The sequence below is a fragment of the Pleurodeles waltl genome, chromosome 3_1, assembly GCF_031143425.1.
Source record: "Pleurodeles waltl isolate 20211129_DDA chromosome 3_1, aPleWal1.hap1.20221129, whole genome shotgun sequence".
Lineage (NCBI taxonomy): Eukaryota > Metazoa > Chordata > Amphibia > Caudata > Salamandridae > Pleurodeles > Pleurodeles waltl.
The window spans coordinates 126,292,115-126,314,250 of record NC_090440.1 but is presented as its reverse complement, the minus strand read 5'-3'; the positions used below and the strand labels follow the sequence as shown (position 1 = coordinate 126,314,250).

The window sequence follows — 22,136 nt, the reverse complement described above, 5'->3', positions numbered from 1 at the left end:
GCAAGAAGATGCCTAAAATGGTATTTTGAACAGCTAGCTGTCAAAAGGCTTTTGATGAGCTTAAACAGGTCATGTGCTCTGCACCTGTCCTAAAAAGCCCTTGTTACTCCAAGAAATTCATAGTCCAGGCTGATGCTTCTGAATTAGGGGTAGGGGCAGTTCTATCACAGCTTAACACCGAGGGCCAGGATCAACCTGTTGCTTTCATCAGCAGGAGGTTGACCCCTAGAGAAAAGCGTTGGTCTGCCATAGAGAGGGAGGCCTTTGCTGTGGTCTGGCCACTGAAAAAGTTGAGACCATACCTGTTTGGTACTCACTTTATTGTTCAGACAGACCACAAACCTCTATTATGGCTAAAACAAATGAAAGGTGAAAACCCTAAATTGTTGAGGTGGTCCATCTCCCTACAGGGAATGGACTATACAGTGGAACATAGACCTGGGAGTACCCACTCCAATGGAGATGGACTCTCCAGATATTTCCACTTAGACAATGAAGACTCATCTGGGCAAGATTAGCCTTATTGTCCCTCGTTTGGGGGGGAGGTTGTGTAGGAAAGTACCATCTTGCCTTGCATGTTACCCCCATTTTACACATGTATATAAGTTTGTTTTTGCCTGACTCATTAGGATCCTGCTAGCCAGGACCCCAGTGCTCATAGTTTGTGGCCTGAATGTGTGTATCTGTGTAATGACTAACTGTGTCACTGAGGCTCTGCTAACCAGAACCTCAGTGCTTATGCTATCTCTGCTTTTAAAATTGTGACTATAGGCTAGTGACCATTTTCACCAATTCTAATTGGCACACTGGAACACCCTTATAATTCCCTAGTATATGGCACCTAGGTACCCAGGGTATTGGGGTTCCAGGAGATCCCTATGGGTTGCAGCATTTATTTTGCCACCCATAGGGAGCTCAGACAAATCTTACACATTTTGTTCATGCTGGGGTGGTGTTAAGGAGGCCTTTCTCCCATGGTGTATTTACAAAGTGGCGCAATGCTTGCATTGCGCCCCTTGGTAAACTTTTGCACCATATTATTCCTGTGCCAGACATAAGGTATGCATGGGGGGTGTTCCAATGCAGGGAGGCCCAAAAAAATTGCGCAGTGAAATTCACAAGATTTCACTGCACCATTTTTTCCATAATTTTTAATGCCTGCTAAGGCATTAAAATGACTCACCCATTTTAATCAATGTTTTCCCTGTGGTTTGCTGCACTAGCGTCAACATTTTTGATGCAAGTGCAGCAAAGGACCACAATAGCGTCAAAAATGTTGACACTATTGTTCTAATGACCACCATGATGCACCATAGTGTAAATACGGCACCATGGTGTCATTAGGTGGGATGGGGCGACGTAAGAAAAGTGGGGCATTGGGACCAATGTGCCACTTTCTTGTAACTGTGCCCCTAACTATTTAAAAGACCAGATAAGGCTCTTTAATCCACACACAGATTATCAGAGCAAACTATGGCTGTGTAGGAAATATATGCCTTGTGTGTTCAAACTTTTGATTATCTGGGTTTAAGGGTGGTCAATTCAATAGCTTGGAGTTCGCAAATTTAAAAGAACTGCCTCTTAGTACAGAATAGTTTTGAAAATGTAGAGGTCAATTCAGTCAATATCAGTCTCTGACTCTGCAAGTATACACGTTCAAAGCCCAAGCTGTAGCACTACTGTATATGTAGCCTAAATTTGAGACATGACTAATCTGACAAGTTTGATTTCAAAGGAGAAGAACTTTGTAAAATATTTACTAAATCTCCCTTAAGCTCCCCTAATCTACCTCTGATATTTGACACTTGTCTTAATGGTAATGACCATCTTGCTGCCTTGACACCTCTCCTTTTTGGGTTAAATTGTGGTTTCACCACGAGTTAGCATCCTACAGAGCTGAATTGAAAGAGGTCACAGTACTTGATGTAAATCTAAATATACAGTGGTTGCACCTAAACATCTAGATTAGGTATGCAGATTTTGTGGCAAGATGAAATCAATTTCAAACAAATGTATTGGAACTTTGTCACAGAACAATGGCATCAATCAATTAATAGTAGCAATCTTTTTGACAGTGTCTGTGCCACAAACTTACCCCCAAATTTGAACCCTATTGGGAAGCTATTTATCCGCTTTATACAAAATGCCTTTATGTTAAAATTTGATTTGATATATTACCTGTAAAAGATTTTTCTTCTAAATGGCACTCTAGTCAACATGATTCTTTCTTGTGTAATTATTGCTCCAATATTATTCAGAACGCTAAACATGTACTTTTTTTGTCCTGTTCATCTTAGTCCTAGGTGCGAATGGATTTGTTTATTGTGCCTAAATCTTTTGATCTGACACAAGCAAGCATATTGTATTTGCCTTGAGCAAATTGTTACATTCTGCTTGAATTTTGAGGAAGCATGCAGAGTATTGTGAAGCATTTGAAGAGAATTATGGAATAATTTTAGGATTTTTATGATAATGTTCATATGATTTATGAGGTGTTCCATCTTTTTAAATGCAGTGAATAGTATTTTAATGCTATGTTTTATGGGCTTTCACCCCCCAAAAATAAACATCTTGGATTGATATGCGAGTGGTGCTTTGGCCACTCTCAACAAGTAACTCAATTTCCTACAGATGCAGGGGGGGTGAGTTATACTTACGTTACAGCACAGTTAAGGCTACTTGGGATAACTATGAAAATTACTGGTGAATATCAGTGGTTTTTAGAGTTTAAAATGTAACATTGTTATTGAACATTCCACCTAACTGTTACTTTAAGGTCACAGCATTTTGGGAGCAGCAACCCCTTCTGTAGATCCCAAGACACTGGGACCCTACACAGCGGAGATGAAAACGCCACAGGCGAGGATTGGTATACTTCAGGTACTCTTTATTTTTGGTGTAAAGACTAACCCAATACGTTTGGCTCTCCACCTCAAGACTTGTTCACGGAACATGTGTTAAAGGAAGAACTACTGGACATGAGAAAACTTTTGGATATACTATTTAATATCAGTACATCCATATGGATTACATATCACTGAAAATATGCCTTGATTACTGTATCTCAAGAGATCTCCAGGCTTCATTGCTTCCACATTCCAAATTGAATCTTTACTCATTATTTTTTTTGAATATCAAGCAGTGGAAGCTGTGCAGCCACTGAGCAAACAATCTTGCACTACCTGAGGAAACTTTGTAGTGGAAATATATATTTGTACTTTAGTGAGTCCATCTTTTTCAGTAATTTATTTCTTTAAAATGCTCCAAGTGAAAACTAAAAAGGTTTTATGAGGAATTTCTGTAAACAAAATGTACATATATGTAGCCTACCTTAAAGTCCCACTGAACGCACATGCCACAAACAACCCCGGCAGACCTGGCATTTTTGCAAACACCTCCATAACAAAGTAAGGCATCAGCTAGAAAACAGTTTAAAAATAATTGTGTTATTATCAAGACATGGAATGTACTCAAATGGGCTACTGTTTTTAAGCATGGAATCTGATTTGAAATATTATGAAACATACATTTGCATTGAAAATTTAGATTTTATATTGTAAAGTAAAATAATGTTTGAAAATAAATGCTATTACATTATAACAGTGTGTCATGCATTTCACCAGAGACTCTCCCATAAACAAAGTGAGATTTGAAGTCACTATAAAGATCGGACCAGAAGTAGGCATGGTCTGGTGACGCAAGATGGCGGGCGGAAACAAGGAAAGTTCAAGCCGCCTGATTCCCGATCCGACAAATATGTACTGTGTGGCCTGGGGGAACCAGGGAACCTGGGGGGAGTGCTGTGCCTCTTTCCTGTGTGTCGTGCTAGCCGTGGCGGCCTGTCAGGCTGCCGCGCAGTGTGTGAAGACGGAGGCAGCCTGGGCCTGGACGGGGTAGGAGGGCCTAACTTGGGATGAGGAGAAGAGATTGCGGAGGGGCTGGAGACAGAGCTTGTGCACCCCTGCTTTTCCTTTCCCCCTCCTCCTCTCCACCAACCCCTATCACTCCTGTAGAGAGGAAGTGTGCTCTTGCAGATTGAGCTGGGGCGGCTCGTAATTGAGGCGGATGCGACATGTGGGGCCCCTGGATGAGAGGGCAGTAATTGCTTGTTGAGGACCCCCACTGGACCTGAACTGTGCAAGGAGGGGCTGTGTGGCCCGAGCTTGGGGGCACCCAGAGGACCTGGGTGAGGCTGTGCTGATTCCCCACACACCACGCAGGCTGCAGTAGCATGAGGAGCCCTTGCCATGCAGCACAAGATGGAAGTGGTGGCCTGGGCCCGTAAGTGGCAAGAAGGCCCGGATTGCGGCAAGGAGCGAAGACCACGGAGGGTCCTGGTAACAGTGCATGAGCACCCCCTCACTTTCCTTATTTCACTTCTCTCCACCATGGACTCCCATAAGTGCAAAAAAAATGTATGTATGCTGCGATTGACTGGGGCTGAGGCAGCCCGACAAAGAGGTGGACACGGCGAAAGGTGCCCCGAGTGGTAAGGGGGTGACTGCCAGGCGAGCCCTCCTGCTGGGCCCCAACTGCGAGTTGTGGTGATTAATGGCAATATTTCTGGCAGTGTCCTAAGGACCGCCCTGGAGCGAGATGTTGGGGCTGCATTTAGATATTGGTTGGGTTGTTGCAGTGCTGTACAAGGAGGCAATGAGACTTTAACATACTATTGAAGCGGAAATAGAACGGCCTGCATGCTGAATAGTGGAGAGTGCAGCGGCGGCACTGCCTGGGAGGGGCCTGTCTGCTGAGAGTGCTCCTGGAGACGTCCCAGGTGGTGCAGCACTGGACCGTACAGAGACGCAGGCCTTTTGTTAGTGCTAAATGTCCAGACAGCCTGGTAGATAATTGCTAGTGCACTATACGGAGCGACTGCCCTGCTCGCATTCCGGGGCACTGCTGTGGGGGACCTCCCTGGTAATCCAGAGTGTCATAGGAATAAAGAACAGTGGTGGAGTGCCTTGGCCCCCACCCGGCCCTATGAGGATGGAGCCCTTCGTCGGGCATGCTCCCTGCTGTCCGGTACTGATGTGGATGGACATTACATTGTTGACATACCTTTCAACTTGTCACAAGACACGGATTGTGGGAAATTGAGTTTGCTACCTGCAACATTGGTGCTATGTGGAAGAGAGGGAGATACAGAGCTGGCCCATCGGAGCGACAGAAGGCCGTTTCTTCGGGTTTCCCCAAGGATGCAGCATGTAAGGGTGGCCCTGCCCCCACCCTTCATTATGAAAAATTGGACAAAATCGAAGAAGCCATTGCGTTGTCTGAGCAGGACATGTATAATAGAGTAGATGCGGTAGCAGAGGAAGTCAGCCTACTCCGAGAGGACCAGAAGAAACTATCTGCAAGAGTAACAAGCATGGAAAGTGACTTCAAAGACTTGCAACCATTGCTAGCAGAGCTGGAGGAGAAAGTCAGGTCCCTCACTGACAAGGTCAGGGAAATGGAGCACAGAGAAGAAGATTCAGAGGGCTGGTCCCACTGAATAATATCTGAATAGTGGGGTTCTGGGAGGGGACAAAAGGGCTAGACCCCATCCATTTTCTTAAGACCTGGCTGGCCCAAATACTGACAGTGGAGGCCTTATCTCCACACTACATTGTGGAACGCGCACACAGAGTGCCAGCTCACAGGACACTGGCTGGAACACCACTCAGACCAGTACTGCTCTACCTTCTTAATTATAGAGACAAAGAAACAATACTGCAGAAGATGCACATGGTGATGCCGCTGCAGTATGAATGTGTAAGAGGCTGGCCTGATTTATAGTGAGTACCTAAGGTACTTACACCTTATACCATGTACAATTATGCCTTATTAGTGAAATGTAGACGGTGTCTAGAAGCCAGATTCTCTAGGGGTAGTGCGGATGAGCAACCACGGTCTAACTAGGAGACATGCAAAGCTCATGAAATACCACTGTAGTCATACAGTACTCGCACACATGAAAGAAAATACTCAGTGTTACAAAAATAAAGGTACATTATTTTGGTGACACAAATGTCAAAAATACCACAGAGACTTAGGAGGTAAGTAATACACACATTATATAGTATGCAGAAATAGCTTTAAAAGCAATTAAAAAACAGTGAAAATCACAATAGTTAGAAATGGGCCTGGGGGAACAAAAACCATATACTAAGAAAGTGGAATGCGAAAGTCGGTATCCCACCTAGGCATGTGTAGTGTGTAAAGGGGTGCTGGGAGTATTAGAAAACACCAAAGATAAGTAATAGAACGCACCCCAGAGCCCAGGAAAGCAGGAGTAAATCACAGAAAGTTTCCTGGAAACAAAAGAACAGGAGAAAGAAGATATGGGAAGAACCAGAAGAGACTGCAAGACACCAATGATGGATTCCTGGACCTGAAGACCTGTGGAAGAAGGAGACCAACTCCAAGAAGCACTGAAGAGTCCAGGGAGAACAGGAGCCCCTGCTAACCCAGATGAAGCTGCAAAAGAAGAACCACTGGTGAAGAAAAACAGTCAGTACTGCACTCAAGAAGATGGATGTGGGTTCCTGGGTGGTGCAGAAGATGTCCCACACTGGATTGATGATTGCAGTCTGGTTTGGGTCGCTGGATTCGGCCAACAACCTTGGCACATGCAAAGCTTGTGGTTAGTGGAACATGGTGCTGCCTGGGACCAGGAGGGACTTGGTGAACTCTACCCAGGTGAGCGAGTCAGAGGAGTCTCTCAGCAATGCAGAGAGCCCTCAGAAGACCAGGCAGTGCATACAAGAGTCCCACAGCAAAGGCCCAGGCAGTACTGCAACAGAGGATCCCACATCACCGAAGAACCACACAGGAAGCTGTGCATTGCAAGAAGGAATGCTGGGAGCTGGAGCTGCACGGTGCATGAAGAGGTTTGTGGAAGGATGCCAACAAGCCTTGGCAACTGCAAAACACGCAGTGCACGGGGTACTGTCTTGCATGGGGAGGCAAGCTCTTACCTCCACCAAAGTTGGACAGTTGGACGTCAGGAATGTTGGGACCACCTCAGTCCACCACCCATGATTCAGGATCAATGCAGATCATCAGGAGGGGGTCCCACACAACTGATCGTTGTTGCAGAGAGATGCCTGCTGAAGCAGGGGAATGACTCCTTCACTCCAAGGGAGATTCCTTCGTTCTTATGGTGCAGGCTGAAGACAGGATGTCCTCTGAAGATGCACGACCAGGAAACAGTTGTAGTTGCTGGCAGGAGCTGAAGATACAATGTTGCAGAAGTCGTCTTTGCTTCTTTGTTGCAGTTGTAGAGTTCCTGTAGGGTCCAGATGTAGTTTCTTTGGTAAGAAGGTGAAGTAAAGGATGCAGAGAATCCCTGCTGGAGTCTTGCAATCTGAGTCTGAAGAACCACCCAAGAGAGAAACCCTAAATAGCCCTGAAAGGGGGATTGGTCAGCTACACAGGTATCAGGGGAGGGCTCTGACGTCACCTGCTGGCACTGACCACTCAGATGCTCCCAGAGTGCCCTGCCAACTTGGAATCCAAGATAGCAAAACCCCCGACCCTCTGGAGGGGCTCTGAGCACCACCCCTGGGGTGGTGATGGGCAGGGGAGTGGTCACTCCCCTTTCCTTTGTCCAGTTTCACGCCAGAGAAGGGACTGGGGGTCCCTGAACCGGTGTAGACTGGATTATGCAAGGGGGGCAACATCTGTGCCCTTCAAAGCATTTCCAGAGGCTTGGGGAGGTTATCCATCCAAAGTCTTTAACACTGATTTCCAAAGGGAGAGAGTGTAACACCCCTCTCCAAAAGGAAATCCTTTGTTCTGCCTTCCTGGGCTTGAGCTGCTCAAGCAACAGGAGGGAATAAACCTGTCTGAGAGGTGGCAGCAGTTGGGGCTGCCTGGAAAACCTCAGAAGGCTGAAATGGCAATATTGGGGGTCCTCTAAGTAGCCCCCAGAGTGCATGGAATCATACAGTCAATGCTTGCAAAAGCATTGGGGTATGATTCCAAAATGTTTGATACCAAACATGCCTATAGGCGGAGTTACCATTACGTTGCTAGACATAGGTAGTGACCTATGTCCAGTGCATGCATAAAAGGGCATTTCCACACTTACGAAGTCTTGAAAAATGGTCCTGGAGGTTGTGGGAGTACCTCTGCTAGTGACGGGGTGCCCTCACACACAGGTACTCTGCACTGTGCCCTCAGGGCTGAAGGACCTGATATAGGGGTGACTTATAAGTGACCTGGTGGAGTGTAAGTAGCAGTGAAAGGGTGCATGCACCTTTTTACGCAGGCTGCAATGGCAGTCCCACGGAAACCTTTGCATGGGCTCCCTATGGGTGGCAAAAGAAATGCTGCAGCCCATAGGGATCCCCTGGAACCCCAATGCCCTGGGTACCTAGGTACCATATACTAGGGACTTATAAGGGGGCACCAGTATGTCAATTTTGGGTGAAATACTGGGTTACCAGTATGCAGTGACAAAATGTAGGGGAGAGGGAGCATAATCACTGGGGTCTTGGTTAGCAGAATCCCAGTGACCGCAGCCAAACACACTAATATCAGGCAGAAAATGGGGGTAACCATGCCAAAAAGAGGGTACTTTCATACAGAAAGCATTCACATCTACCTGTTTCCAGACTACAGGCTCTTTGCTTGTTTATCAGCTGTATTGGTTAAATGGACACATCTCCTGTCTATTTTAGGTGGGGACTTTAACAGTGTAGATCATGATCGCTCTTATACCCCACTAACAGGTTCACCTGTAGTGTTGGTGACCACACACTTCTCCCAGTGGCTGCAGCAGTGGGCGTTACGTGACTGCTGGCGCGTACTACATCCTGAAACTATAGAGTTCCCACATTATTCTATACCACATGACCTACATGCCTGGCTAGACTATGGATTCTGTCAGACCCCCTACAGTTATTGGTTATTGCAGCAGAATATCTTGGGAATACCTTCTCTGACCATAATCCATCATTAATATGTTTCCAATGGGGTCAACCACGACCACTTGTCCCTACATGGAAGCTGCAACTTGTAGCATTGGAGGACCAAGGGTTTCAGGAAGCCATGCAAGAAGCTCTAACGCACTACCTGACTGACAATTGGGGCACGGCAACTACACACACCATTGATTAGGAGGCATGGAAGGTAGTGATATGAGGACACTGTATTCACACATCAGTGGAGTTTCGAGCAACGATACATAGGGAATTAGCATGATTATAGACTAAGTTTATGGAGGTAGAACTACAGTTACAGGACTCTCTAGAGGGAAAACGCCAATTATTTACTGCCACGGAGATGCACGCCCACCTCATAGAGCAACTCCGTCGTCTTGACTTTAAAACGTATCAGGTGAGGATGCATGCTGAGGGGGACAAATCCTGCTGGCCTGGTTGTTGCGTAACCCACACTCCCAATCACGGTGATTACGATATCTCCCAGGCACCTGCTCACCACACAAGTAGACATTCATGATGCTTTCACTATGTACTACTGAGACCTGTAAAATCCCCCACCAATAAATTAAACCCAGATAATATACAGGCCTTCCTACAGGGAGTGACCTTACCAGCACTACAACCTGCCAGTGTAGAAGCCCTGAATGCGCCTCTAACGACTCAAGACATAGGTGAGGTGGTATGAATGTCAGCTACAGGAAATACCACAAGATGGAGGCATATTGAGTTTTATAAAACCTACCTAGCACTACTAGCGCCTAAACGTTTGGAGGTTTACATGGTGGCATTGCAGGAGGGTAGACTCCCTCAGTCCCTGTGACAATCCTTGCTCATATCTCTTCCCAAACCAGTGAAAAACCTACAAGAGCTGGCATCCTACCTCCCCCTTTCAATGCTTGGTTTAGACTATAAAGTATTAAGCAAACTTGTGGCCTCTAGGCTCCTAGTTCAGATGCCCGAGCTAATACATAAAGACCAGAACAGAAGGATTTGTCGCCGGCAGATCCACAACACTCAAAATATGTAGGCTGTATAGAATATTGGAAAAGGCCCGGCACAATGGCCATACGCTTTTAGTTCTAGACCTCAAAAAAGCATTTGGTATGTTTGATTGGAACTATATGTTCTCCCCCATAACCGCCTTCAGCATAACCAGTCGTCTGAATAATCTTACACATCTTTTATACGTGGGTCCTTTAGCTGGAGTAGAGATAGAACAGTGCATCTCCCCTTCATTCCCGGTGACAAGAGGCAAGCGCCAGGGCTGCCCCCTATCTCCACTACTCTTGACCTTGGCTATGGAGCTGCAGGCCCAGAGGCTTGGTCAGCAGTGTGCAGAGTGGGGATTCCACTGGATGAAATCATGCAGGTCACTTCCTTATATGCAGATTGTTAGACTTGGCATCCTTGGTGTGGTCTCCCCTAACCTTTTGCCTCTGTTTCCCAGGTTGTTGATGTGTGCTGGATTCTCTTTTTGTAGTTTTTGGTACTCTGAGAGCTTTACCACTGCTATCCAGTGCTAAGGTGCAAGTGCTCCTGTATAAAATATATGTGTAATTGACTTTCCACGATTGGCCTCTTTGATTTACTAGTAACTCCCTAGTAAAGTGCAACTAGAGGTACCCAGGGCCTGTAACTCAAATGCTACTAGTGGGCCTGCAGCACCGGTTGTGCCACTCAAATACATAGCCCTGTAAACATGGCTCAGACCTGCCACTGCAGTGTCTGTGTTTGCAGTTTTAAACTGCAAATTCGACTTGGCAATTGTACCCACTTGCCAGGCCTAAAACTTCCCTTTTTATACATGTAAGGTACCCCTAAGGTAGGCCCTAGGTAGCCCCAAGGGCAGGGTGCAGTGTATGTTAAAGGTGGGACATGTACTTATGTGTTTTAGATTCCCTAACAGTGAAATACTGCCAAATGTGTTTAATCACTGTTGTAAGGCTTATCTCTCTCATAGAGTAACATGGAGGCTGCCTTGAAATATTATTAAAGTGCAGATCCCCTTAGGGAACAAATAGAAATGTGGAGTTTAGGGTCCCTGAGCTCACAATTTAAAAATACATCTTTTAGTGAAGTTGGTTTTCAGATTGTGTGTTTGAAAATGCTAATTTTAGAAAGTAGACATTTTCTTGCTTAAACCATTCTGTAACTCTGCCTGTTTGTGGATTCACTCTCTGTATCCGTTTGACAGTTGGGCTGTTTGCACCTCTCTCTAGACAAGTGACACAAAGGGAGCTGGTGTGTAGCCTGCATATCCTGATGAACCATCAGTGCTGTGAGGGAGGGAAGGAGTGATCACTCACACCTCAAAGGGCTGTGCCTGTCCTCACACAATGCAGTCTCTAACCCCCTGGTGTGTGTCTGGGACCTGGGCAAGGCAGGATTTCATAAAAAAGAGAGACTTTCCTTTGAAATAGGCCTACTTCAAAGGCAGAAAGGGGTTTAAGAGAAGCATCCAAAACCCCTGAAAATTAGATCACTTCTGGAATCAAAAGGAACCTCTGCCAAGGAGAAGAGCTGAAGAGCTGAAGAGCTGAGAACCTCTGCCTTGCCTCTGACTGTGCTTTGTGAGAGCTATCCTGCAGTTGCTGCTTCTGCCTGTGAAAGGGGACAAAGACTGGACTTTGTGGTATATTCCTGCTTGAGAAGAATCTCCAAGGGCTTGGACTGAGCTTGCCCCCTGTTCTGAAATCTCAGGGCCATCAAAGAGTTCCCCTACCAGCACCTGAACCTTCTGCTGATACTCCTGTCCTGACAAGTGGTATCCTATCCAGTCGCTGGACCCTTGAAAGGAAAGGCTGGTAAAAATCCAAGAAAACCGACTTTGGGCGACTCCGGAGCGACGCCGCTGCAACTGACTCCATGGTCCTCGCTGGAGGGAGACGACCCTCGCAGGCCCAACACTGCTGCAGCCCTGCCGAAGTCTGCAACTCCGTGGAAGTCACAGCACCACGTAATGACCGACGCCGGCCGAAGTGCGTGGTTTCAATGCTTTGCACTGACGCTGCCTCACCTCCACTGCTCCGCAGCAAGGACCCAACACCTCTTTGTGACGTCTCTGCTCCTTCGCCCCGCAGCACCAGAACCAACGCCGCCTCGGATCCAGCAATGCCACGATCCTCGACTTCGCACACCGACTTGTTCTCACAGTTTACTAAGGTAGTGTACCTTGGGGTCTGCGTGACTCCGTGCCTGGCGCCAGTGGCGTTAGATTGTTGAGAGCGACTCCATTACGACGCCGTGTTTTCACCTCATCGAAGCATTTTGTGTTTCTAAGCGCTATTTTTTATCAGAATTTTTTTAAATTCATAATTTGACTTGTGTATGTCAGATTTTTGTCCTTTTGGTCTTGTTTTGTTTAGATAAATATGTGTAGTGTCATTTTGTAGTGTTTTCACTGAGTTACTGTGCGTGGTGGTACAAATTTTTTACACCATGTCACTGAAGGTAAGCCTACCTGCTTGTGCTAGGCTACCAAGGGAGGTGAAAGGTGGTTAACTGAGTGATTCTCCTTTACCCTGACTAGAGCGAGGGTCCTTGCTTGGACAGGGGGTAACCCGACTGCCAACCAAAGACCCCGTTTCTAACACGGATGATACGCTGATTTATATCCATGATATAAGGAATGGCATAAGTGTCATAACTAAGATATTATCCAAGTTCAGGGCAATGTCGGGTGTGGAAGTAAACTGGTCAAAGTCATGCCTATTTCCTCTGCACCCACGCTGTCCTACGCAGCACCTCCAAGCGGAAACTCGAGAAATACTCTGGGAGTCCGCTACCCCAAGTTATTTAGGTATAAACATTTACCACACCACACAAGATCTTCTGGATGGTAACTTCACAAGAGGTATTACAACTACATGCTCTCAGATGACCTTCTGGAGCACTCAACCACTTACTGTGCAAGGGAGGATCGCATTATCTAAAATGGTTGTACTTCAGAGCCTCTTGTATTATTTTCATAATCTCGCTCAAATTATCCCCAAGAAGGCCTTCCATATGCTGCATGCTGAATTAGGTACCTTACTTTGGAACAAGGGCAGATGTTGGGTGGCGCTAGGTAAATTTCAAATTCCAATTGAGAGGGGGGTTTAGGAGGCCACAATTTTGAACATTTTTATTTGGCTGTGCAACTACAGTGGCCGGACCAGTGGTTAGCAGGACATTAGCTAGATGAACTGACGCAGCGCTCCAGCAGGGAAGCACAACACTTGGTTCGGGAAACCTTTCTCCAGTCCGCCTCACCACCTCCATATAGTAGTACATTGCTAGCAGTGACCCACCCTATCTTTAAGCGCAGTATTAGAATTATGCACCCACTTCCGACATATTCCTCCTGGAATTAGACTTGCAGCGTTTGGGCCATTTCGGGCAAAGCTGGGCAAAGCTGGGCTACAGCAATGGGAAGCAGTAGGGATCGAACAGTGGGAGCTCCATTCCGTAATAAAGTGCTTGAGTCCTTTGACCACTTATGCTGTGAAGGGGGAATCCCAAGAGAACATTTCATAGTACACGGTAGGCTAATTGCCAAACTGGCTGAGCAGTGGCAAATAACAGACTTGGAACAGGATCCTTATCCGTTAGTGCATGCCCTCCACATCATAGGCAGTGGGAAGAGCTTAATCACTTGGTTCACCCGGACGCTGGCGCACAGGACCCACGACCCACAACCCTCTACAGGTGTTGCGTGAGAGATAGGAACAAGATGTGGGCAGAGAACTTCAGGATCAAAAATGGGACAGGGTACTGATCTACTACAAAAAATTGTTGATAAATGCTAAGTTTCAATATATGCAGTACACTATATTGCACAGGGCACACCTTACACCAGATACATTGAATAAAATGTATGGATCCTCATCAGAATGCCCCCGTTGTCATGATCCTGTTTACAATATGATACTAATGTTCTGGTCCTGTCGGGAATCGGGTTTTTTTGGCAACAAATAAAAGGAACACTTGCAGAACTGACCTAGCATGCAGAAATACATACAGCAGAAGGCGCCAAATTGGGGGTCTTTTGTCGTCCCAAGCGGACAGTTGTAACTAGTCGCTTTATTGACCTAGCATTAATTATAGGCAGACGAGCTATCACTATGAGCTGGAAGTCACCCACTCTCCCAACACTTTCCCACTGTAGTGCTGCTTTGTTGAAATGGGGTAAAGCTGAAGTAGGCACACTTAAGCGGGAGGAAGCCAAGGGGTTGCGTGAGGTCCCAATCACAAGTGGCTGGGACATATATATGCAGGAGTTGCATAATTATTATGAACAAATGATGTCCTATTGGTTGTTCCGTAGCGGTCAAGCTAAACTGTATATAGCCTACCTTAACAAAGATACAGGCCCCCTTTCCCTCCCCCCGGCACCCATATGCAAGTACCACATACTAATTCTCCATTATGGGAAATATAGGAGGCAGCTAGTCCACTGTTTCAGGCTGTAGGAGGTGGGATGTCAGCGATACTGGGATGTAATACATACATAGATATTTCACCAATAATGACACACAGTTATTGTTGTGGAGCAATGCACTCCACCTTTAATTACGAGATGCAGTGTGCTTGTTTGTAATCCTATTGCCACTTGTCAACATGAAACTTCCAGTTTTTTTTTATTTGTGTTGAGCTTGTTTAGAAGTTAAAATGATTGAACCAGTAACTCCTGTCTTGCCATAGAAGCATATGTATAATGTTGCCCCATGGATAATGTAATATCCGTGGAATGATGTGTACAGGAATGTCATTACTGTCTTGTAAGTATACCTTGGAAAACTAATAAAATTAGTTAAAGAAAAAAAAGAGATCAACTAGAATTACCTGATCAGGAGCTGATACAAAACCTGCCGTCCAAGGATCACAACTTTTGTAATGTGCATACATCAGAAGGCCAGAAAATACTGCACAGACAAGAATTATCCAGAGCCCTAACAAATTTAGGTACAAAGCTCTAAAAGATAGGGAAGACAGAAGGATAAATTAATTAACAGGGATGGATTAAACATGGTGATCATATACAAGGAATCAGCAATAGTCCAAGGATCAATTCTATGTTTTTTTCTATCCTATATTTATAAACATGTGAACTCAAAAATACTAGCTGTCGTATCAGACCAGGCTTGTGCAAATTGTATTTACATGAACATAAACCTGTTCCCCAATGTTATATTAGGGCAAATGCATAACTGTTTCCTGTGTTAGAGAATTGGTTGCAGTAGACAGTGTTTTCAAAGGATTGTGAAACCAAAGGCTTTGTGATATCAACATCTTATGACAGAAACTGGATGGAAACTTAGAAATCTCATAACATTTTTATATAGGTGTGACTATCTAACAAATGTTTCCTCATGACTGACTGAACAGTGGACAGTTAGAATAAAAGGGTATGGTATGATATTTGAGATGCTGAAACTGGGGCTCTTGCAACAAAAATAACTGTAATACTGGTGTGTAGGTGTAGCATGATTAAGGTAAAAAATAAAAGAGTGCTGTACACTATAGGGATATTATACTATGTTATGTTATGTTATGTTATAGTATAGTATGTGTATTAGTAGGGCAAACTACCACCCAGCCGGTGACAGTCTAGTCATGTCTCTTATTCAGTAAGCCAAGACTTCAGCTTCTTATGGAACTCAAGAAGTGAGGAGAAGGCTCTGATGTGTAATGTTAGGTGATGTCACACTTTGTGAGCAATTTCAGCAAAGGTCCAACCTCTGGATCTGGTTCTGAGTATGTGTGGCATGAGTGCAAGTAGGAGTCCAGCCTAGCCAGGTGTCTGGATGGTTTGTGAAAGGAGATCATGGCAATATTGAAGTATGCTGGAAACATTTTGTGTGGTGCTTAAAGATCTTAAAGATGTGAGTGAGGAGTTTGAACTGTGTATTCTTGCGTATCTGAAGTCAGTGGAGCTCAATGAGGTGCAGCATACTATTTGTGCTGTATGGGAGGTTGAGAATGATAATGGCTGCCAAGTTCTGAATTCTTTGAAGTTGTCTGGTAAGTTGATTGCAGATCCAGGTGCAGAGGGAGTTTCCATAGTCCATCACTAATGACAAGGATGTGTGTGCCGGTTTTGCCGGTGCTGCTTGGGAGCCATTTGAAGATTTTCTCAGCATCTTCAGTTTGTGGAAGCAGGAGTCAGGACTGCATTGACTTGGGTAGTCATGTCTAGTTTGCAGACAATGAGTATCCCAAGGTTCTTGGAGGGGATGGGAGTGGTGGGTGTGGGTCCTAGTTCAGCTGGGCAAAAGTTGAGGTGTTCTTCCCACAGACCACAACTGTTGGTTTGCCGGTGTTGAGTTTCAAACATTTGCACTTCACCCAGTTGGTGATCATGCAGGCAGAATCCCTGTTAAGAGTCTTGGGTTTCTGGCCATGAGCTAGAATATGAGTTCAGTGTTATCAGTGTAGGGGAGCATGTCAATACTGTGGGCACGAATGCTGAGAGGAAGGAGCAAATCCATCAAAGAGCAGGCCTTTGGAGTTCCAGCTTGTGTAGGAATCAGGTGACGATTGGATGGGAGACTGTGTTGAATGTAGCAAAGAGATCCAGCAGAATGAGGGCTGCTGAGTGTACGGTGGTTTGGTATGAAGCTGGACTGTTTGAAGTCAAAGAGGTGCTGGTCATTGAGATAGCGGGAGAGGTGTCTGTTGATGAATTTCTCTAGTATTTTGGCTAAGTATGGAAACAGGGAGATCAGTTTGTAGTTGACAAGTGATGATGGGTCTACAGACATTTTCTTGAGTAGTGGGAGGGCTGTGGTGTGATTCCAAGTGTTCAGGAATGTGGCAGATGAGATGAAAACATTCAAAATAGGTATGAGTTCTCTGGTGAAGGTGTGGTGGGTGCAAGAGTGAATGTACTTTGTGGTCGTGGTGGTATCGTTCAGGGTGTTGGCAGACCATGTGGTTACGGTCATTTCCCTGCTCGAGATGGGGAGTCCTAGTTTAAGTCTGTGCTGTCTGATTAAGGGTCAAAGTTGCTGTATATGTAGGTTAGCTTAATGCAGAAGAATACAAAAAGTTTGTTTCAGAGATCCATGAGAGGGTGATGAAGTTGGAGGTAGTTGCTAGTGAAGGAAATCTTTCACGTTGTCCCTTTATTGCTGCTGATACTGGTTGTTTATGTAATGTGTTTGGTGTTCTGGATCTGTTAATGGTAGAGCCTCGGGGTGGATTTGAAGGTGTTCTGGCTCAATCTTCAGCTGTGCTAAGGTTGTTTGAGGCAGTGCTTTGCCATCCTGAGTATCTCCATGTACCAGCTCGCTTGAGGATCTTGTGGCTACAGTGTGCTTGTGAGGGGCAAGGGGTCAGCCAGATGGTGATTCAGTTGGTAATGGGTTCATGCAGGCTGCAGAAGTGTTTGGGCCAGTATGCAGAGAAAAATGTAGTCCGATCCTCATCTGGGATGTTGTACCCATTTCTGTGGGTTAGTCTGTTCGTGGTTAGTCCATAATGGTACTGGATAGGATTGCTGAAGTTGAAAAGGGTGTGGTATGTCCACGTGGTTGGTGTGAGTCCCAGTTTTTAAGGTCTTCCAGTAGAGCTGCTTAGTTCGGGTTAGCAGGGCTCTGAGGAGGTTAAAGATGCTGGAGTTCAGATCTCTGAGGAGGTTAAAGGTGCTGGAGTAGAGGGAAAGGTGACTGACATTGGAACACAGCCCTGGAGGTATGGAGGCCAGAATTCTGCTCAGGGTGAAATTGGCTGTAATGTAAAGTTTGAACCTCATGTGATCCATGTTGCAGGTGGATATATCGTGGAGGTGGAGCAGTTGATAACTGTGAGTGTTGCTGTGGCCATGTCATGGGCCAATGTGGTGTTCAGCCAGGTTTCTTTGAGAAACAGCAGGATGATGGCATGGTCATGGAGTCCATAAGAGATTTCTGTGGCATGTTTGGTGAATGAGCGTGTGATGAGGAGCAAGCATGAGAATGCAGAGTGTTCAGTTGGTTTAGTTGGTGGTGGCTGTACTGTGTGAGTGTGAGGAGATGGGATGTTGGGCTCTGTCAGTGTGGGAGTGAAGAGTGAGTATGGGAGCATGAAAAGGAAGTTGCAGGACACACAGGAGAATGTTCCCTCATTGTTGTGTTGTACAGCAGCAACTAAGTTAGCAGCCACCGGTGTTGAGAGTTCAGAGGGTAGCTGTGAGCTAGCAATGGATGGGAAAGGACCAGGGTTCCTGGCACTGGGCTCATTTTGGCTACAGACGGGCACAAGTGGGCTTGTCTTTTGGTGTACCCTTAGAGCACCAGTGGTGCATCTGCACTGCAGCAGCAATTAAGTAGTTCCTGGGAAAGGAGATAAGAGCAGGTGGAGGTGTCAAGGTTGGGAGGGGGCACACTAAGAGCAAGAGATTGCAGGAGGTGTGCATAGCAGGTAAGGAGTATGTGGTTAGAAAAGAGCTGGAGAAGGTCCCAAAAGGGACAGAAGAGAACAAAGGATGCAAAAGTGGAAAAGATCTGCTCAAAAATAGAGGGAAAAGTAGTGGAAAATAAAAGTTGGTGACAAAAGAGCAAAAAAGCAGAAATTAGCATAAAATGAGTGAATGGAAATGGAAAAGGCAGCAGAAATGAGCACACAAAAGTGGCCATGGAGTTGGAGAAAGCAGCAGAAATTAGCAGAAGTGCATGAAAGAGGCAAAATAAATCTTCACATGAATAGAATCATAGGCAGTAAATGCAAAACACAGTGGCAATGTAGTAACATAATTGATGGAGAGAAGCTGCAAGGGGAGAGAGAAAGATGGAGAAAGAGAGAGAGAGAGAGAGAGAGAGAGAGACTGAGAGACAGAGAGAGGGAGAGAGAGAGAAAGAGGATAACAGAGAGAAAGAGAGGGTCACAGAGCTGAATGAGTGAACAGAATGAGTGAGGCCAGAGCCTTGGGTGCACTGGAGCTGTGTCCCAAAGAGTAAGTCATAGGGGGACTAGGCAAGTACCTGCCTAATCATATATTACTGAACGTACTGAAGAAAAGTGTGAAGTGGGCATATAACACCACAGATGGATGTTAAAAGTCAAGAGGAAAAATTTGCTGGCACAGAGCCTTCAGGTAAAGTTAGGGTGGCAAAAGGATGGACAGATTTGCAGGTGGGAGCAGGAGTTGGTCAAAGATCAATGGGAGTGGAAATTCTTCAAAGGTGGTGATACGGCTTGGTTGTTCTCTTTTGAATGAGTTTTGCTTAGGCTTGAGTGTAGAAGTGTTGGAGATTATGGATTAGAATAGGAGGGGAACCAGATCTTACTTTTCTAGCAGGAGAACTCCTTCTTGACTTCGTGTCTAGCTGTCCCGCTGCTGAGTATCTTGGTAAACAATTACAATGTGGTGCCAGAGCTGAAGGCTTTGCCGATGGTGCACAGGTTTCAGAAGTGCATGTGTGATCATGTCAAATTTTCTAAGATCTTATACATGATGCTGTGAGTGCCATCACTAATAATAAGGGAGTTGAGTCATTACATTTCTAATAACTTTATTTTGACACAAGCAATAAAAGTATACAAGAAAGATGAAAGTGCTCAGTGCATTAAAACATAATAAAATCACAGTCAACTGAAACCATCATGCATGTATACAATGTCCAGACGGAACTTAGGCAATACCTGATATCTAAAAGGAGATAGACTAATGATATATGTAAGAGAACCCTGGTAGCAGCAAGGTCATACAGCAATTGACAAGTAACCTATTGAAATCACTATTACTATTAAAAAAGGACTTAGGGAGAACCAGACCATACATCATGATGAGGAAGAAGCCTTTTCCTTCTAATCAACCACATTTAGCCCAATAATGTAGCAAATGTACAAGCAAGCAAGATTGTGGTTGGACATAAGCAGGGCAACAAATAAAACATGTGCAGGACTTTCCTTGGAGCAATCACAACAAGGGCAGGAGTAGAATTCACTGCCACTCATTTGCAAGTAAAGGATTTCAGCAGTGATGAGCAAACTCTGAATTGAAAATAAAACCTCCTGTCCAAAGGGACAGTGATAAGATCCCAGAATTGCTCAAAAACACAAGTGGTCTTGAAATCAAGGAACTGCACCAACAAAGTGGCACTAGCTGCTTATTGGGCCTCAATTTTGTCTTTTTTGTGACCAATATGTGTCTCATTAGCAACTCTTTAGAGGAAATATGGTCATTAGACAGGCTGCCAAAGGTCAGAAAGACCCAAAGTAGGCAAGAGTTCCTTGATGGTAGAAAGCCAGATAATTGTATTCAGTCTGCCTTACTAACATCCTGCAAAGCAGCTGCATAGTGGCAAGCTCAGGAGTGGACCAGCTTTTCCTCCGAAATAGTAAGGGTTGCAGCCTAGTTTTGCATTCAATTGGTTACATACCCAAGTCTGATGACAAAGGATAAAGAGGAGTACTAGAGGAGAGAGAGGCTAAAGAGCATAAAATTTCCATCTTTCACCATAATAATTCATTAATGTTTGAAAAGTCCCAGAGATCCGCTCCATAAAGGTCTGAGCCCACGGCTTTGGATGCATAGATTTGAAGAGCAGGCACTATGGGTTTACTAAAGGATGCACAATGCTACTTTAGAATCACATCTACCATCTGCCTATACTTGACAATTACCTTATCAACATGTTGTCACCATCTCATATCAGACGCAAGCATTATACACAGATAATCAAACAAATCCACCCTCTCTAGCAGAATTCTACCTAACTCAAGATTGCCTTTATATGGTTTATGCTTGTTAAATGACGAGTTTTGTTTTTGCACCACTAATCTTTAATTCTTGAAGCTCACTTGCTGTTTTAAAGATCAATAAAGTGCCATCAAAAAAAAGGAGACTATGGGGGTCATTACAACCTCGGCGGTCGTATTACAAGACCGCTGAGGGACCGCCGTGCTGAAGACGGTGGTGGCGGTTTTCCGCTCGGCGTATTATGACTGTTGGCAGCTCTATGCTGTTTTTCCGACGGAGAGCCGCCAACAGCCATAGTGACGGGCAGCGGGGAAGTGGAGGTTGTTCCACCTCCACCGCCACGCCAACAGAACACCGTCCAGCGAATCACGTCCTGTGATTCGCCGTGGCGGTGTTCTGTTGGTGGTGTGGTGTCGGCGGAGCTGCCCACATGGCTGCCGTCCCCTCCCGGAGGATCGACGGAACAGGTAAGTCGATCGTCCGTTAGGGGGGGGTGGGGGGTGTTGTGTGTTGTGTGCGTGCATGGGGGTGTGCGTGGGCGTATGTAGAGGGGGTGTGTGAGTGCGTGTATGCTTGCGGGGGTGTTGAGTGTTTTGGGAATGAGTGGGTGTATGTCTGTAGGTATGCCTGTATGGATGTGCGCGTGTATGTTTGTATGTGGGTGTGCGTGTCTGACTGTGTGTGTGGATGTTGGCATGTGTGTCTGTGTGTGTGCGTGTACGTGTGTTAGTTGTGCCTGCGTGCGTGTCGGGTGTGTAAGGTAATGTCGGGATGGGGAGAGGGGTCCTGCCACCCTTGGGGGGTGGCAGGGGTGGTGGGGGGTGTAGGAGAGGGAGTCGGGTGGGGGATGGGGGAGACCCCTATCAGTGCCAGGGAAGGAATTCCCTGGCACTGATAGTGCTTACCGCCATGGATTTCATGGCGGTTCCTACCGCTGGAAATCCACGGCGGTAAGCCGGGTCACAATACCGGCAGCAGTATTGTCATGGCCGCCGGGCTGGAGACCCAGGTCTCCAGCCCAGCGGTCGTCTCCGCCCTGGCGGGCGGAACGGAGAAGCGGCGGATGACCGCCATGGTCATAATTCCCAAAAAAAGACCGCCAGCCTGTTGGCTGTCTTACCGCCACTTTAACACTGTCCGCCAGGGTTGTAATGACCCCCTAGGTGTTTTCATGTTAGCTAGAGAAGGGGCATCAGCAGACATCTGGGAAAGAAAGTGCACAATGTGATTTAAGTACAATGAAAACAAAGTGGAGGCCAGGACACAGCTGTGTCGAATCCCTTTGGAAATTGGGATCCTCTCAGTAAGTTGGCCCTGTACTCCCCAACGTTTTTGTGCCTAGTTGTTTTAATGTAAATGTATGATTAGGTAAACAAACGTCCAGTTGCATGCCCATGTTGTGACAGACTTGCGAAAGCCTGAATCTGGGGAACAGATCGAAAGCAGATTTTAGGTCGACAAGGCCAACATAAAGGTTGCCTCTCCCAATCAAAAAAACCTTCCACTATAATATAATGAAACAAAATACTTGGTCAATAGTA

General features: G+C 45.7%; 1 protein-coding gene across 1 annotated transcript in view; it reads right to left on the bottom strand.

The window, feature by feature from the left end:
* Positions 1–22,136, bottom strand: part of SLC5A12 (solute carrier family 5 member 12) — a 254,456-nt gene that overhangs the window by 103,723 nt on the left and 128,597 nt on the right. The window contains exons 7-8 of the mRNA XM_069221239.1: positions 14,757–14,886; positions 3,331–3,419 (exon numbers count right to left, since the gene is read on the bottom strand). Of these exons, the coding sequence (XP_069077340.1) occupies positions 3,331–3,419; positions 14,757–14,886 (219 nt within the window). The remainder of the gene's footprint in view (positions 1–3,330; positions 3,420–14,756; positions 14,887–22,136) is intronic.